This window comes from Carica papaya, chromosome 9, assembly GCF_054855325.1.
Source record: "Carica papaya isolate Zhongbai chromosome 9, ASM5485532v1, whole genome shotgun sequence".
Classification (NCBI taxonomy): Eukaryota; Viridiplantae; Streptophyta; class Magnoliopsida; order Brassicales; family Caricaceae; genus Carica; species Carica papaya.
The window spans coordinates 34,674,778-34,690,840 of record NC_142317.1 but is presented as its reverse complement, the minus strand read 5'-3'; the positions used below and the strand labels follow the sequence as shown (position 1 = coordinate 34,690,840).

General features: G+C 35.0%; 2 protein-coding genes across 7 annotated transcripts; one reads left to right on the top strand and one right to left on the bottom strand.

Moving 5' to 3' along the window:
• Positions 1 to 3,077: 3,077 nt before the first annotated feature.
• Positions 3,078 to 3,542, top strand: LOC110807606 (GATA zinc finger protein). Its single transcript, XM_022032775.1, has one exon. The coding sequence runs from the start codon at positions 3,078 to 3,080 to the stop codon at positions 3,540 to 3,542; it is 465 nt and encodes a 154-aa protein (XP_021888467.1).
• Positions 3,543 to 5,705: 2,163 nt separating this feature from the next.
• On the bottom strand, positions 5,706 to 15,229 carry LOC110807605 (putative ADP-ribosylation factor GTPase-activating protein AGD13). 6 transcript variants are annotated; one of them, XM_088212174.1, is made up of 9 exons: positions 15,009 to 15,229; positions 14,295 to 14,375; positions 13,625 to 13,706; positions 13,248 to 13,323; positions 8,217 to 8,380; positions 7,227 to 7,362; positions 6,779 to 6,895; positions 6,383 to 6,478; positions 5,706 to 6,167 (listed from the first exon to the last, which is right to left on the bottom strand). In XM_088212174.1, the coding sequence occupies exons 2-9, from the start codon at positions 14,332 to 14,334 to the stop codon at positions 5,886 to 5,888; spliced, it is 993 nt and encodes a 330-aa protein (XP_088068300.1). In that variant the 5' UTR covers positions 14,335 to 14,375; positions 15,009 to 15,229; the 3' UTR covers positions 5,706 to 5,885. The 6 variants fall into 6 exon arrangements, with proteins under 6 accessions (XP_088068300.1, XP_088068299.1, XP_088068303.1 ...); XM_088212173.1 differs by having other exon boundaries at positions 14,295 to 14,394; positions 15,009 to 15,228; XM_088212177.1 differs by having other exon boundaries at positions 14,310 to 14,375; positions 15,009 to 15,227.
• Positions 15,230 to 16,063: the final 834 nt, after the last annotated feature.

The following is a 16,063-nucleotide window of genomic DNA, read 5'->3' as shown; positions in this document are numbered from 1 at the left end:
CTAGAAAAAATTCAGAAAAAATTTGGGATAGCCTGTAGGCGCACTGTAGAGCCGTATTCAGACCCCGAAACAAGTAAGGACCCATCACCCTATTTTCTATCACGATATTAAAGCTAAGTAAATAATTAAACTGTACTGTGTGACTTTATAGATGTATAATTGATTAAGGTTGCCAATGGAGCCCGAATCTGATACTGTGTTGGTCTGTTATTGTTTGATTTAATTTTCATTATTAAATGCAGCATGATGTTTGATGTAATTATATTATGGTCTCGTATGCATGAATCATGGTTTCTTTTATTACGGTTGGTATTATGCTTAACCCGATACTGTGTTGTCTTGTTTGATGTCCATTATTAATTTACATGTTGTGTGTGTTTAGATGATTGAAACCAAGAAAAAAGGCAAAAAGGTTATGTGAATTGATAAGTGGGTAATGTGGACAGCCTGACTAGATATCTTGGGAGATGGTGGACGGACCGAGTCCGTAGGGAACCCTACCGGGAACGTGGTCTCTCATGCCGGATGGGGTATGGAGACCTTCTGTGTTTTGGTGCCCATACCGGACGGGGTATGGGGACGACCTATTTCACCCTCATACCGGACGGGGTATGGGGATGGCTCTGGAATCTGATTACAAGTATTAAGGGTAACGGATAGCGGGACCCCTATGGATCCCCATGGATACTAGTAGGCTGGTGAATGAGGAAAAGTGATTGTGTAATGATTGAATTGCAAAGGCGTAATAAGTATTATGTTACACAGTTTATATGATTTCATGATGATGATAATGTTATTGCTTTCGTATGTTGTTTTATAGATCTCACCGAGGTAAGTGAATGGTAAAGGTTTTATTACTGATAAATGAGTTTATTGTAAATTATGCTCCATTGGTCTTTTTGTGTTTTCTACCCACCTTTACCTCCGTGGCGGTGAGATAATGTGATGTCTTTACTGGGCTGGTGTAGCTCATTCCTTATTTAACCATTTCAGATCAGAAAGACATTGTTCCCGAGCCCGTTCCGCAGGAAGACGGCGAAGGGGACGCCTAAAGACTCCGTAGTTATATTTATAGTTTTTATTTTTGAGTTTCTCTTTTAGTTAGTTTGTTCTTTTATACTTTGAGCACGTTTTTGGTTTCAGTGTAAGGGATGTTAATCAAAATTTTTATTACGCTTCCGCATTTGACATTTTTAATACACATATTTAATTCTAAATTTTCGGGACCGTTACAAAATTAATATAATCAAATATCAAATACGTGGACAATGATATAATATATTCTTATTCACATGGACACCCAATATAAAAAAGGGATTTATCTATACCATATGAACTGTTTTTTCCATTCATTTTTCTCTTACTAAATATTTAATCTATTCAATAAAATAATAAGAAAAAATTGTCGATGAAACCGACAACAATGCCCTATGTTTATGAAGCCACTGATGAAATAACATAAAAAATGGTGAAGGCTCGTGGAATTTTTTTCATCAACAAGATGAGACTTCCTTGTTGATGGAGGTTGCAACCTTTCTCTTGATAGTAGATGAATGGGAAAAAGATAATGGGAAGAGGATGAGGAGGTTGAAGGCTCGTGGAGCTTCGTTCGCAAAGGGAAAGGGATTTTCTCATCGATGGAGCTTGAAAGCCATGCTTTCTTTTGACAATGGATGAATGGATGAAATTGGTTGAGGCTCGTGAAGCTCCATTTATAAAAGGGATGAGACTTTATCATTAATAGAGCTAGCAACCACACATTCTATTGATGGTGTATGAATGAGAAGTCGACGGTGGAGGAGTGAGGACGAGGGTGAAGAGCTATAGAGATTCGTTTGTAAAAGAGATGAGACTTCCTTACTGATGAGCATGTAACCATAGTTTCTCTCGATGGTGGATGAATGATAAGTTGATGGTGGAGGAATGAGGAAGATGTTGGAGGACTATAGAGCTTCGTTTGTAAGAGAGATGGGACTTCCTCGCTGATGGAGTGTGTAACACTACTTTCTCTCAATCGCGGAAGAACGGAAAGTCGATGGTGGAGGAACGAAAAAAAGAGTAGAGTCTCGTGGAGCTCTATTTACAAAGTCGATGAGATTTCTTCGTCAGTAAAGCTCGCTGCCACACTTTCTCCTGAGATGAATGAAGGAGAAGCTGATGGTGGAGGAATGGGGAAAAAGGTGGTGGCTCATGGAGCTCTGTTCATAAAAGGAACGAGATTTCCTCATCGATGGAGACCTTGTGGCCATGTTATCTCTATACAGTGGATGAACAAGGATGACGGTAGAGGATCGATGGTGGATAAACGAGGAACGAAGCAAGATGGGTCGAAGGCACATACATAATCCTTTTTATATGAGTCCACATAGATGTCACATATTATCTACGCAACATCCACGTAAACTAAAACGAATGATATCATTATCTACGTGTGTTTATATTTGACGATATTAATTTTTTCCAACAGTTAAGAAATGATTCATACATTGTTAAAAATTGGTAGTTGATTTAAATACAAAAAAAAAAAGTTCATGATACAATTTTAAATATTTTAAAAAATTTAAGAGTAAATTTTTACAATATATTCCGTATAATGAATGGGTAACAAGTATCTTATTTACCCTTTCAATAAAGAGAAAGAAAATATCAAACAAAAATAAAGTTTATGGAATAAAGTTTAAAGAAATATATATATATATATTTTATAAATTTTTTTAAAATAATTAATATATACTGTTTTGTTTTTGTCTTTTTATTTATTTTTTAATATTTAATATTTTTTTATCAGTTAAAAGACAAATAACAAGCGGCGATAAATCGTTGCCCCGACAACAAGTCACGAGTTTCTCTCTCTACGTACACCAATTTCAACTATTGCAGTCTAAAAGTTCTCCAAAACACCCAAACGACACCGTTTCGCCTCGATAATCGTTTCCGTAAACTCATCGAAACGACATCGTTTCGCCTCGGCAATCGTCTCCTCCCCCACCACATATAAACTACCTGTTACGCTGCACCACATTAGCCAACTACGGACTGCACATATATAGTACCTGACAGAAGAAAGAAAAAATTAAATGGCTTCTACTTCTTTCTCCAGATCATCTCCGCCGTTGATCGCGACCGTGATGATGATCGTGATCGTCACCGGATCATTCGCCAGAGAACTACGGCCGTCCGATCACGGGCTGGAGTACCAAGGGGCTCCGCCGGAGGGACTGAAGTCACCGGAAATGTTATCCTTCTTCGGCACATCCTCCGGTTCTTCTACGTCCGAGACCGATGACATGGCGCTGCCGAGGGCCATGAACTCATCATCTTCCCACGACTCGTGGTGGTGGGGCCGAGGCCGGCGCGGGGGTAACGGCGGAGAAAACGATCGCGTGCGGCAGGTTTTGGTGGTGACGAGCTTGGTATGCGGCGTGACAGGTGGGATATTACTGGGTGCTTCTGCTTTGATTTGTCTTTTAAGATACCAAAAGGAGAAACCACCATCGCCATCTTCTTTATCACCTTCATGCATGATCGATAATGGCAAGTAGTGCCTAATTTTTTTTTTAAAATTAATTAATTAATTAATTTCAGTGCTTGATTAATTTAATTCTCCTTTTTTTTTTTTTTCATTTTTGGGTATAATGTAAATATTAAAGTGAGTTTAATTATTAATAGGAGGGATTTTTAGTTTTATTGTAATTCTAATATTTTCAGAATATATATATATATATGTATGTATGTATGTATCTCTCTCTCTCTCTCTCTCTCTATATATATATATATGTATATAGCCTCACTGGGTTTTTTTGTTGTAAAATTATTTGGATGTTGAAGTCTTCTTTTGTTTTTTTTTATTTGGTGTCTTCCTTTTCTGTTTGGTAATTAATTAATTAATTTAATTCTCCCAAACACTATATGTATATGTATATGTGTGTATATATATATATTGCAGTGAACATATAACATGCAAGAGGTATATTTAATGGTTTAATGGTCAGATACTGTATGAGTCGTTGTCGGCTGGTGGAATAGTTTGATACAGCTCAGTTTAAGTTGGATTAAGTTTTCAAATAATTAAATAATTTCATATTAAATGCCTGTATAAGCATAAATAACTTAATAAATTCTATATAAATATACAGTATATATATATATATATTTTATGTCCCTACCCATCTTTGAAAAAATTTATCCCATGTCTATGCTTCATTAAATAACGACGCGCGCGCGTGTGTATATATACATATATGTATATATGTATATATGTAATGATAATTAAAAATATATTTATTATATAAAATAATTTTTGCATATATATTTATTAATTTGTTTGTTCAATAAATTTTAGTTTTTTAATGAACAATAAAAAAATTGTGTATTTTATATTAATTAATTAATTAATTAGCCAAATATTTTTTAATTTTTTATTACGAAATGGAAATTGAAATAAATAAATAAATAAAATTTAGAGATGAAATTGTAATAAATATTAAAATTTAATGATTGATTTAATTTATTATCATGGGGATGGTAGGAATCAATTTCATCTACATGTTCTTTTAATAAAAGAAGAAAAAAAACAACAAGTGGGTCTACATAAATAAATCTATATATATATATATGTGTGTGTGTGTAGAGTGTATGTGTATATGTATATTTGAAGTAGTGGAAAGTATATATTCTTATATGAGTAGTCAATTTATTTTTCCTTTTTCTTTAATCTTTCTTGGATACTTGTTTAAGGGCAGTATGTATAGGCCATGGATTTGTTGGTCCCCATCCCTAGCTACAATAAATTCACTAATAGTACTCACCACTAATGACTCCAAAAACACTTTTGAATAAATCTATATGTATATATATATATATATAGATTTAGAGAACATCACATGCTACTTAAGTTGCTCAGTCTGGTATGATAGCAATGAAAAATGGGGAATTACCATGTTTAAATTGGGAATGGGGATGGAGAAGAAGAGTCATTGTGTGTTCTTGTGGTTTAGGGTTTTTTTTAAGCTAATGGTTGAACCACAAGATAAAGAGGTTACCATGAGAGAAAACCACAGTGACTCTTGACAGTATATTCTTCTTCTTGCTTCTTTCTTAACATGTCACATTAACAATGGTGGTGCTACCCACTGGTCTTCTCTGTAATGAAGGAGGTGGTAGTGGAAATGGATAAAGAAGGCTGAGGCATTGCCTCCATGAATGGGCTTAATTACCCAACTGCTACAAGACGAGGGTTGAGTCGGAGTGATGTTGGTTTTGTTTCTTGATTTAGAAAGAAACTGAAGAGGAGGGTGGGTGGTAGCAACATTGTTGGCCTCATTAGAGAAGAAGAAGATGAACAGAGAGAGAGAGAGAGAGAGAGAGAGGGAGTAGAGAGATGAATATGCATCTTTTCTCTCTTCGAGTTCTACGATCTATTCGCATATTGACTTTTACTCGTCTTTCCTGTTAATCACACAGCTAGTATCGAAAACAATTTTCCCAATCTCATATGTGAAGAGAGACATACATATTCTTCAATTCCTTGTTTCTCAAGTCTTTGCACTTGAATTTTTTAACTTTCTTCCAGCAGAAAAACAAAGTGAAAAAAGAAAAAGAGGGCATTCGCTATCTTTTCACAGACACTTCAACAACTATATGAGCAGTAGATGCAAAAATTCCAACTGGAAGACACTAATATGGGATTAAAGCATCTCAAGAAATAGCATGGAAGGGCCATTCTCTATTCTCAAATTAAATGAGAATATGAAAAATATATATTTTAAATAAAATGAATAAATACAATTATAGGGAGGCAAGGGTAAGGTTCCATTCCACAAGAAATGAGTGACCCAATGAATGTTACAGATTTCTCACTAGAACAGAAGAGTAATAATATGTACTTACTGGTCCAGAGGCAGCCACTCTAGATCTAGTTCTAGATCACCAGATTCAACATTCTGGAGCTTCAATGACACCTCTTGTCTCACCTTCCCATCAACAATGTTAATGATGCTGTCCTCCAGAAGGGCGTTGTCATGCGATTTCAGCCATTTTCCAATTTGCATGTTTCCGAACATTTCAGGGTCTCCAAAAGCCATCGCAGAAGTTATCAACGGTTGGATATCAATCTCGGCTTCTCCCATTATGTCATCGGCTGAAAACGTGTCATGATCAAATACTTGCTGCAATATTCAGCACTCAAAACAGTAAGAAGAATATCATGCTTAGTGAATGCTGCAATAGAGCAAATGGAAGAGCAAATTTTCATGTTTAGTAACCAAATACATTGATGTAACTAATCTTTCAGGCTGGGCTAGGATGGTTTACCCAGATAAAGATAGTTATCATTCGAAGGTTTTGATAGTGATAATATAAATAAAGAAAATGGAATCCTTACCAACTTTACAGGCCCATAATTCTGAGGAACAGAGAGCATCAGTTCTTCATTCCAGACTGGATTCAAGTTACTCCTGACAACAGTTGTCTGAACAGTCTAGAAACATCAACAGCATCTTCGTCATTAGTAGGATGTAAACTCACTAAAGAAAGTAACCAACTTCAGTTCTCAGTGTTTAACAAACCTAAGTTATTAATAGACAATTGGAAGCTCGAAATACAATACCAATGGGGATAAACTCAAAAGACAATCATGTTATGCAGATAGTCTGCAAGTCTGGAACAACTTTAGCATGCTAAAGGAAACAAGAAGCCAAGTTGGTGTAGGAATCCATGATCAAGAACATTATAGAAGGCTCAAGCTTGAGATCAAAGGAGAAAATAAAAGATTACTCACCTGTTGCCCCAGGTTCAGGATAACATAGGGATCACTTGACATCATATCTCTTATGGCTAGATTAATTCCTTTTTTGACTTTGACCTTCAGCAATCCAATAAATTCTACCATGCCTTCCTGCTACCACTTCCAATGTTAAATGAAGCGAAGTACTTCATAATGAAAACAAATAAACATTAAATCCATTTTCACTTTTGCTGCAATTACTAGATAAGACCACATAAACTGCCACTGTATGAGAACTGGCACATAGAATATGTGCCCTGTAGAACTTGGAATGACAATATTAGAAAGACTTTCCAAAAGGGTATTGTCAACATGATAACCTCCTAAGATTTTCAAATAATCCTCCAGAAGTTTGTGACAGAACGAAAGGAAAAAAAGAAGGTTAAGTAAAAAAGAGAAAACTTCTTAAAAAAAAAAAATAAAAAAAGAAAAAAAGAATTACCGTCTTTTGTGATGAATTCGATCGAAAACTATCCATAATCTTTCTAGAAAAACTCGATGTAAGAGAAGCAGAAGTACTCTTTCCAGATGTGATCCGCAAGCTTGGCTTCAAGAATTCTTGACGCTCGTACTTTGACCTAAATGAAAAGTTAATGCATCAATAGTTGTCCTAATAACTAATGTAGGTCTTTCAGAATATTTGTTGCACAGTCGAATAAAATTTTGACATAAAACAACCCCAAATTTAAACAGTAAAAGGACTAAGACCCTAATTGCATATGTGCAATCAACACCATTGGATGACAGATTATGAGCCCAAGTTGGACAAACACAACATATTTGACAGCTTATGTGAATTACACAGGGAAAGATATCTAGCATAAGATATTTCAAACCATAATGCCTTGAATAGTTTTTCAAAGGAATAGAAGAATGATGATTTTAGTGCTCCCAGAGGATCTGTCCACAGCCTACTCCACGCCATCATAGAGGTTTTGAGTGTCTTCTTCTCAGGGATTTTAATGTTCCTTTCAGTCATTTAGTAGCGGGCTACTACCCATGATAATAGGGGTAGATGGATTGAAGACCTCTATGGAGCTTCTAGGGCTCATAACTCACTTCATGCTGATTATATGGGAATCTATGAAGGTCTTAACCTTGCGAAAGCCAAAAAAATGACCAGAATCATTTTCGAAACAAATGCTCTGGAAGTCATAAACCTTATCAAGAAAAACTACTCTGATCATCATCCGCTCAAATATCTGCTGGAAGAATGATGACAAAGCTTGTCAAATTTTGAAGTGGAGATTATCCACACTAGACACAGGGAACAAATTTGCAGATGCCTGACAATCTTAGGTCTTAAAATGGTAGGGAAAAGGAGCACCTGTGTCACTCTGCCATAATATTGTCAACATCCTTGTTGACAATACCATTGTAACTTATTGGGATTTCCTTTTCTCTAAAAAAAGAGACTAAAAATTTTGTCAACCTTATGAATCTTGTACGATCCTCATGGCTAGCATCTGGTCCAGGCTTGTTAACTCCTTCAGGTATAAATGCCTCGTATATTGAATTAGCAGAGGAGTTTCCTCCAACTTCAATCATGGCATCAATTTCATCATCAGACCAATCATCCAATGTCACAGATAAAACCTGGACCAAACGTTATGCTTTTATGAGAAAAAAGTGTCTAATCCATGAGACAAAGTAAAGAAAGCGTAAACAGAACCCAGAGAACAAATGTATAGGTTATAATGACAGAACAACTGACATCCATGTAAAAAATGATCATAAGAATAAATATGGACAAAATGATTTAAACAATTTCACGGACCCATGAAGCTCTGTGGCATAAAAGCATTTGAACTGAAAAAGAAAAAGAATCTTCTAATGCAAAGATAAAAGAAATGAGAAATTTACAAAAAAAAAAAAAAGAAAAAAACTAATTGAACATAAAATAAGAGAGAGTTGATTGTTCATAGGCAAAGACATCAAGTTGGTCTCAGTATTACCAAACAATAGCAGTATACTGCAACAAGACCGTGAAGTTTCATTTAAAAATTAAGACCCTGATACTTTTTATACAAAATTTCATTAAATTACCATATAAATAGAAAATTTAAAAACTCAACCAGTTGCTACTTCGACAAACAGATGAATGTTCTAATAGATTAAGCTCCAGATAAATAATTTGACATTACTCTAGACAACCAAAAGGCTATTAAGAATTCAAGGAAGCAAATAAACAGCAGCTGAATTCACACATTATGTTTTCTTTAGACAGTTAGAATATGCTGTAGCTGATACAGAATTATTTACTCTATATGCCCTCAGTTACAGTTAATATCTATACTGCTGATCATATACTGGTCATAGATATGAAAATAGTATCACTTTTGCTACTATATAAATTGCAAATACTTCAAATGTAATATTACAGCTAAGTTTTTCTAGCACCACTATCCTGTTAAACTACAAATCTGTTATTTGATAATTCTATATCTTGATTTCATTAGGTTACCAGAAAACTATATATATATATACGAGTTGTGATCCAACAAGTTAAAGACGGATCTTATTCTATTAAGACTCCTAGGAAAAAAAGGGATTTACACTTACTTTATGAGATTTTAATATCAAATCTAGATCCTGGTTATTTAGCTCCTACAATCTAGGAAACAAATCTTCCTAGAGTTAGCTCTTTTTAGGACTTCTACACTCTCCTCAAGCTACACATAGATGTTAACCATACCAAACTTGGAACTCAGATCTCCAAGTTCTTTTTTACTAACGATTTTGTCATAATGTCAGTAGTATGTTGACATATAGGAATGTGTATCACATGAATCATCTGTTGTTATATTTTCTCTTTTATGAAGTGTCTGTCTACTTCAACATGTTCCGTGATCATGATGAACTAGATTCTTTGCAATACTTATTGATGATAGGTTGTCAGTTGGAGTGGAATTTTCACCTCATAATTGTTTTAGGATATGCTCAATCCAAATACCTTCACAAATTTCGAGAGCCATAGTCCTGAACTTGGCTTTTGTACTACTTTTAGAAACAATGGATTGTTTCTTACATCGTCATGTTACTTAGTTTCCCCATACATATGAGCAGTTCCTAAATGTTGATCTCCTGCCCATTACTAACCTTGCCTGATCAACATCTGTGAATAATTTCACGTCCCTCCATGAGCTCTTCTTGAAGTATAATCGCTTACTGGAGTCATCTTTTGGTATCTCAGGATCCCATTAATAGCACCAAAATGTTCCTTAGTGGGATGATTCATAAACCGACTCACTACACTAATCTCTGATATTGCACTCGACTCTTACTTTACTTAGGTGATGAACATTGCTCTATATCCTCTTGAGTTTTCCTCTTCCTTGGGTATACCATGAACTCTCCATTCTTGGTTAGTCGTGGGCTTACCAGTTGTTGGCAATTTTTATGGGGTTCAATCTCACTATCTCCACTATCTTTCAAGGTGTTGGGGTTACCATCACTGTTTTACAACTAGTTGAGGATAGATTATGGTTCCATAGCTTGATTGTTTCCATTGTTTGACGTTAAAGTTGATTGTTTTCTCCTATTTGATCCCAAATATGGGATCCTTGTTGCTCTCTCTCCCATTGAATTCCAAGTTTGAGGTAGAATTATTTGGTTTTAGAGAATGTCACATCCATAATGGTATAAAATCGTTTGTTGCTTGCGGAATAACACTTGTATCTTATTTGGTTTTGAGTGCATCCAAGGAAGAAATATTTTACTACGAGTTTATTGTGGCATTGTGAGTGAATATGACAAATGCAATATACCTAGATGTTTTTAGAGGAATTGATGAAATGGTTTGGTTTTGAAGATATGTTACGAGTAGTTTTTGGCTTGGTGTTAGAATGTTTAATATTCTTGAGGGTATTCCATTGATAAGGGAAGTGGCAGTGACTATGACTTCCTTCGGAAATAGTATGGAACATGAGTAGCAAATAAGAGTGATCTAGCAAACTCTAAGATGTGACAATTCTTTCTTTCTGCAATATTGTTTTGTTGGGGTGTATTGACGCATGAACTCCAATACATAATGCCTTGTGTTTCTAAATATCTTCCAAGGGTTTTGGGTAAAGTACTCCTTGACATTATTACTTCTAAGTATCTGAAATTTTCTAAAAAATTGGATTTGAATCATTGTGTTGAACTTTTGAAATATCTCTCCAACTTTAAATTTTTCTTTCATAAGATATACTCATGTGATCCTAGAGTGCTCATCAATATAGACAAACCATCTTGCTCTCGTAATATCTTTTACCCTGAATGGTCCCCATACATCACTATAAATTAATGAGAATATACTTGACTCTCTATAAGGTTGAGGTCGATAAGAATTACGAGAATGTTTGGCAAATTAGCATATTTCACATTGGAAATTCTTAAAATCTATATTGATGACTAACAAGGGAATAAGTTTTTGTAGATAATGAAGGTTGAGGTGTCTTAGTCTATAGTGCCACAACATAATTGCATCTTCTTGCCTTTACTAAGAGGTAAACCCGGATGGTTGTTCCTAGATGGTTGCTTTTGAGGATACAGAGTCTATATCACACCTTAGCAGTATCAATCGTCCTCTCTGAACTTAGTTCCTGATATTCAGACAGGCTTGAATCAAATTTAGCAACATAATTTAGCTCGTGAGTGAATTTACTAACAGATAGTAGGTTGCAATTTACTCTAGGAACAAAAAATGTTGTATTTAAGGTTATATCCCTAGTTAGCGGTAGAGAACCCTCTCCAAAAACTCAAGCTAAAGTCTCATTTGCAACTTTTACAAACATGTTCTCATGCTAGGGATTATAAGTAGCGAAGATTCTACAATCACCAGTCATGTGGTTTGAAGCACCACAATCCATGATCCAATGTTGTCCAATTTTTGCCTTAGAAGTTATAGCATTTACAGAGTTACTTAAGTGAGCCATTGACCTAGTGCCGTCCAGTAGGCTGTTTGTTTGATAAGCATTGATTAATTTTTGCAAAAGCTACATTTGCTCCTTACTAAACAACATTATTTCTGTTGGAGTGGAGTCTTCCCTTACAGCTAGATTTCCTTTTGCTTTACTGTTCGGATTCCTTGATCGTCTCAATCTACTGGTTTCCATGGCGTTGCCAGCAGATTTTCGTTGAATGCTTTGGTTTCCAACAATGATCACATCTAGGTCTTCCTTTCTTCTGTTTTGTCTTTCTCTGGCTTATCCGAATGTTTTGGACAGCAAGTGCAAACTTTCAGGTGTTTGCAGCGGATTGAGGTTCCTAAGCATGACTTTCTCTCTGCTTTCCTCCATGCATACCTTGGAGGACACATCGTAGACAGTAGGTATTGGTTTCGAACCTAGAATCCTCCCTCAAACATCATCAAGTTCCTTGATGAGTCTGAGCAAGAGCTTGTAGAGCCTTTTTCTTTCCACAAATTGTTCGTACCTCAAGTTATCTTCATGACGCTTTCATTGATGTTCTTCGAACATGTCAAGCTGCTACCAATTGTGGGTCAAGAGGTTGAAGTATTGGGTTACATGAGATCTTTTTGCCGCAAGTCATGGAGTGTGCTCTTCATTGCAAACAACTCAGATGAGTTATCTACTTTGGAGCAAATTTCTTTTGTTGCATCCCAAATCTCCTTTGCTGATCCAAATAGAAGAAAGTTCTCCCCCATTTCATTTCTCATTGAGTTGATGAGCTAAGACATCACCATATTGTTTTTAGTTTTCCAAGCTCGATACTTTGGGTCTTCTTTTGGTGGAGGAACTGCCGCTCCAGTGAGGTAATCATCCTTCCCCTTTCTAAACATGAAAATTATTATCGGTTGCAAGCATGGGAGGTAATTCTGGCTATTTAGTTTATGCCCGGTGATGGACCCCACAGGGCTGTTCGTTCCACCATTAATTCCTATCCGAAAATTTTCAGGATTGGACATGATTTCAGATGTCATGGATTGCTGGCTGTTCATTCCTTATTTTGTCACTTTTGTGATGGTTTACTAACGATGATGAAGGTGATTCAGAGACGGCTCTGATGCCATGTTATTTAATAATTCTATATCTTGATTTCATTAGGTTACCAGAATTACACATATATAGTAGAAAGTTAAAAGAGTTGTGACCCAACAACTTATTTTATGGGATCCTAGAATCAAACGTAGATCCTGGTTATCCAGCTCCCACAATCTAAGAAACAAATCTTCTCTTGCAATCTAAGAGTTCTTCTCCTACAATCTAGGAAGCAAATCTTTCTAGAGCCAACTTTATTTAGGACTTCTACAATATCAAAGGACCAAATATCAGAAACAATACATATATCAATCTTCTGTAAAAGACTTGTTTTTGGAGAGTGAACTGAGCTATATTCAGTTTGAGTAACTAAGAATAACAAATCATATTTTTTGCTCCTGTGCCAATATTGTTTTCTATATGAAGTAACCAAAACAAGAGACAACTTCTTTTTTTGAGAGAAAAAGAGCAGTAGTTACCTTTGACACATGCGTCCCAAGACTTCTGTGCACACCGCAACATTTTAAGCATATAAAAACTCCAATATTTGCTGACCTGAAATGCAGTTCTTAACTGATCATTAATTCTCATTCTCACAACAAAAAAAAAAAAGAGAAGTTGTCAAATGATTCCATCAGCAACCTTCACTGTTCCCAACCACTAACCAAAACTTCCCATGATAAGTTTAGCATTTCAAGCATTGCGAACCCACAACTAAAACCAACTACTACCCTAAATAATTTACTTATAAGGTGAATAATATAGTTCTACATCATACATCAAGTCAACTGCATCTAGTCACAAGAACATAAGAGAGAATCAAGAAATGAAACAGTATATTAGTAATAAGTCTTACGCCCATTTAGGATCTGGAGCATCACAATCAGCACAAACACGATTATCACTTTGACGCAATAAATCCTTTAATCTTCTTTTACCTACATACAAGAAGGCATATTGTGCATTAACTTTAAAGTACTTGTGTACGTGCATGTGAAATTACCACGTTGTGCATCAGAAAAGAAAGACCAGGTTCTACAGATGAAAGAAACAGGGGGTGAGAAAGGTGTAGAAATTGTTTCCAAAATATGGTAGCAAACCAAAAAAAATTATATTAGCCAAGGCTGCTTGTAACAATATAGACGATGTCGGAACTATATAGTAATACTACAAGCGTAGGTCACAGACTCAAACAGAAGTAGAAAAGCATATTAGTTCTGTTGCATTTATATGCTACAGGGCCAACAAAAGCACTGCAATATGATAGAACCACCTTTATGCAAAATCCATTTCCTCCGGAAATGACATGAAGCAAATATGGGGAGAAACTTTGAATATTCCTAGCAGAAACATATCCGAGAATGTGTAAATTTCCACCTACAAAATTGAAGTTCCATGGAACCTCATACTATTTTGCAGTTAATATCCATGACCAACATCAGCAAGCTCTACATTAGCAAATTTCAAAATTTCTCTGCTACAAAATGCGTACCATTTCAATTACTTTTTGAGTACTATAATCATACCTGAAGAAGCCTTACCAATTTCCAATGGTCGGTTACTCATCTCTTCACTAAAAATCCACAATCATCCAGCAAAAGAAAAGCCTAGATTCAACAAAATATCCTCCAGGGTGGAAGGGGGAAAAGAAATGCAAACACATGTTTAGTATGGAGTCTAAACAAAAACCCAACAGAAAAGACGCGAATAGCAGCAAAAAGCTACGGTTCAAAAGAGACAAAATAAAAGCAAATACCACCCGGGCTTTCATTGTAATCATAACCTTGACCCACTTTTTCTCCCAGAGGAATAAAAGGAACCAGTGAAGTCTATAAAGAACAGCAGTAGTAGATCACAATTTACACAGAGGATGATGCGTTATAATCAAGGTTTGCACAAATCAATTACACGAAGTATAGAACTACAACTAACGCGGACGTACATCAGATCATTTGATTCAACATCAAACCAAAAACGTATTTAAAAACGTTCTAATACGTTCTCCACATTCAGCAAACGAGGGCTACAAAAATCCTAAGAAATCAAATTACAGCAGCTAAAAATCAATCTCCGAGAAATGATGTAACACACATTACATACGAAGAGTTAATGAATACTCGCACTGATCAAAACATATTTACATTCGCGTGAACGAGAGTATCAACCCCGCAGTGATCTCAATGATTGATTTAAACGAAGAGAAAGGAAGGAAAAGATCTCGATAAGGATTTGAAAATCACCGGTGAAATTGAGGTATCAAGACATTGAATCCAGAGGCTATTGAGATTCCGAGATTTGATTCTGCAAGCAACCCGGTGTAGAGCGAGCGAGCGAGCGAGAGAGAGGTGGAGTTTTCAGAGAAATCCGATGACAAAAGCTATGTACTTTCTGAGCTGACCACATGATGAAAGCTTCTCTTCTCTATTATTAATTGTTTATCATCATCCATCAACATTATTATTATTATTTATTTTGTTATAATTTAATTATTTTTCCTCACTATTTATTTTTTATTTAAAATAATTACATTATATTTAAATAAAATTAATAAAAACATTTTTTTGGGTAAAAAATAAAATAAACTTATGATTTAAAATAAATGAGATATTTTAAAATTAAATTATAATAAAAATATTAAAAAATGTTCATGTGCCGTTATTATTGTCACGATAATAAGTGCAAATAAGAATAAAACCAGCCGATAAGTTATGTTGGGACCGAACAAGTACCAACTAGTTACTTATGAATGTATAAAAAACAACATTAGCTAATTTGTGATTCGAAAATAAAATAAAATTTGTATATAATTACTCGTAAATTATTAGTATAATAAAACTAGTCGACTTGTAATTCAGAAACAAAACAAGTTATAAAAGACTTGTAAGTCGTGAGTCGTGAGTAAAATGAGCTCTTATAGGTTATTAATGAAATTCTTAAATAGCAAATTTAGAGAAGATGATATAGACACAAATTATATACGAACTCCTTAAATTGTATATACATTTCTCTTCCCTTTACGCTCGCTTTATTTATGTGAATGACTCGTTCTTATTCTTGAATTTGATATTATATCCTTTGTTGAGTATATAATTACATGGGTTCGTATGTTGAATTTGATCAAAGAAAAATTTTCTTTTTAGGTTGCATTTAGATTAAGTTGAATTCTCTTTAGAAATAAGATAGAAACTATATATTATTTAATAGCTTGAGAATTATATCCTTCAAAGAACTGTTAACGATATATTTGTAAATTGTGTTTTAGTGTGTAAAACTTGATCGAATCGAGTACATAATC

Coding starts and splice junctions, on each gene's coding strand:
- LOC110807606 (XM_022032775.1), top strand. CDS start 3,078: ATGGCTTCTACTTCTTTCTCCAGATCATCTCCGCCGTTGATCGCGACC.
- LOC110807605 (XM_088212174.1), bottom strand. CDS start 14,334: ATGAGTAACCGACCATTGGAAATTGGTAAGGCTTCTTCAG. Junction 6,896..7,226: donor CGAATTCATCACAAAAGACG/GTAATTCTTTTT, acceptor AAGTGGTAGCAG/GAAGGCATGGTAGAATTTAT. Junction 6,479..6,778: donor TCCTGAACCTGGGGCAACAG/GTGAGTAATCTT, acceptor TGATGTTTCTAG/ACTGTTCAGACAACTGTTGT.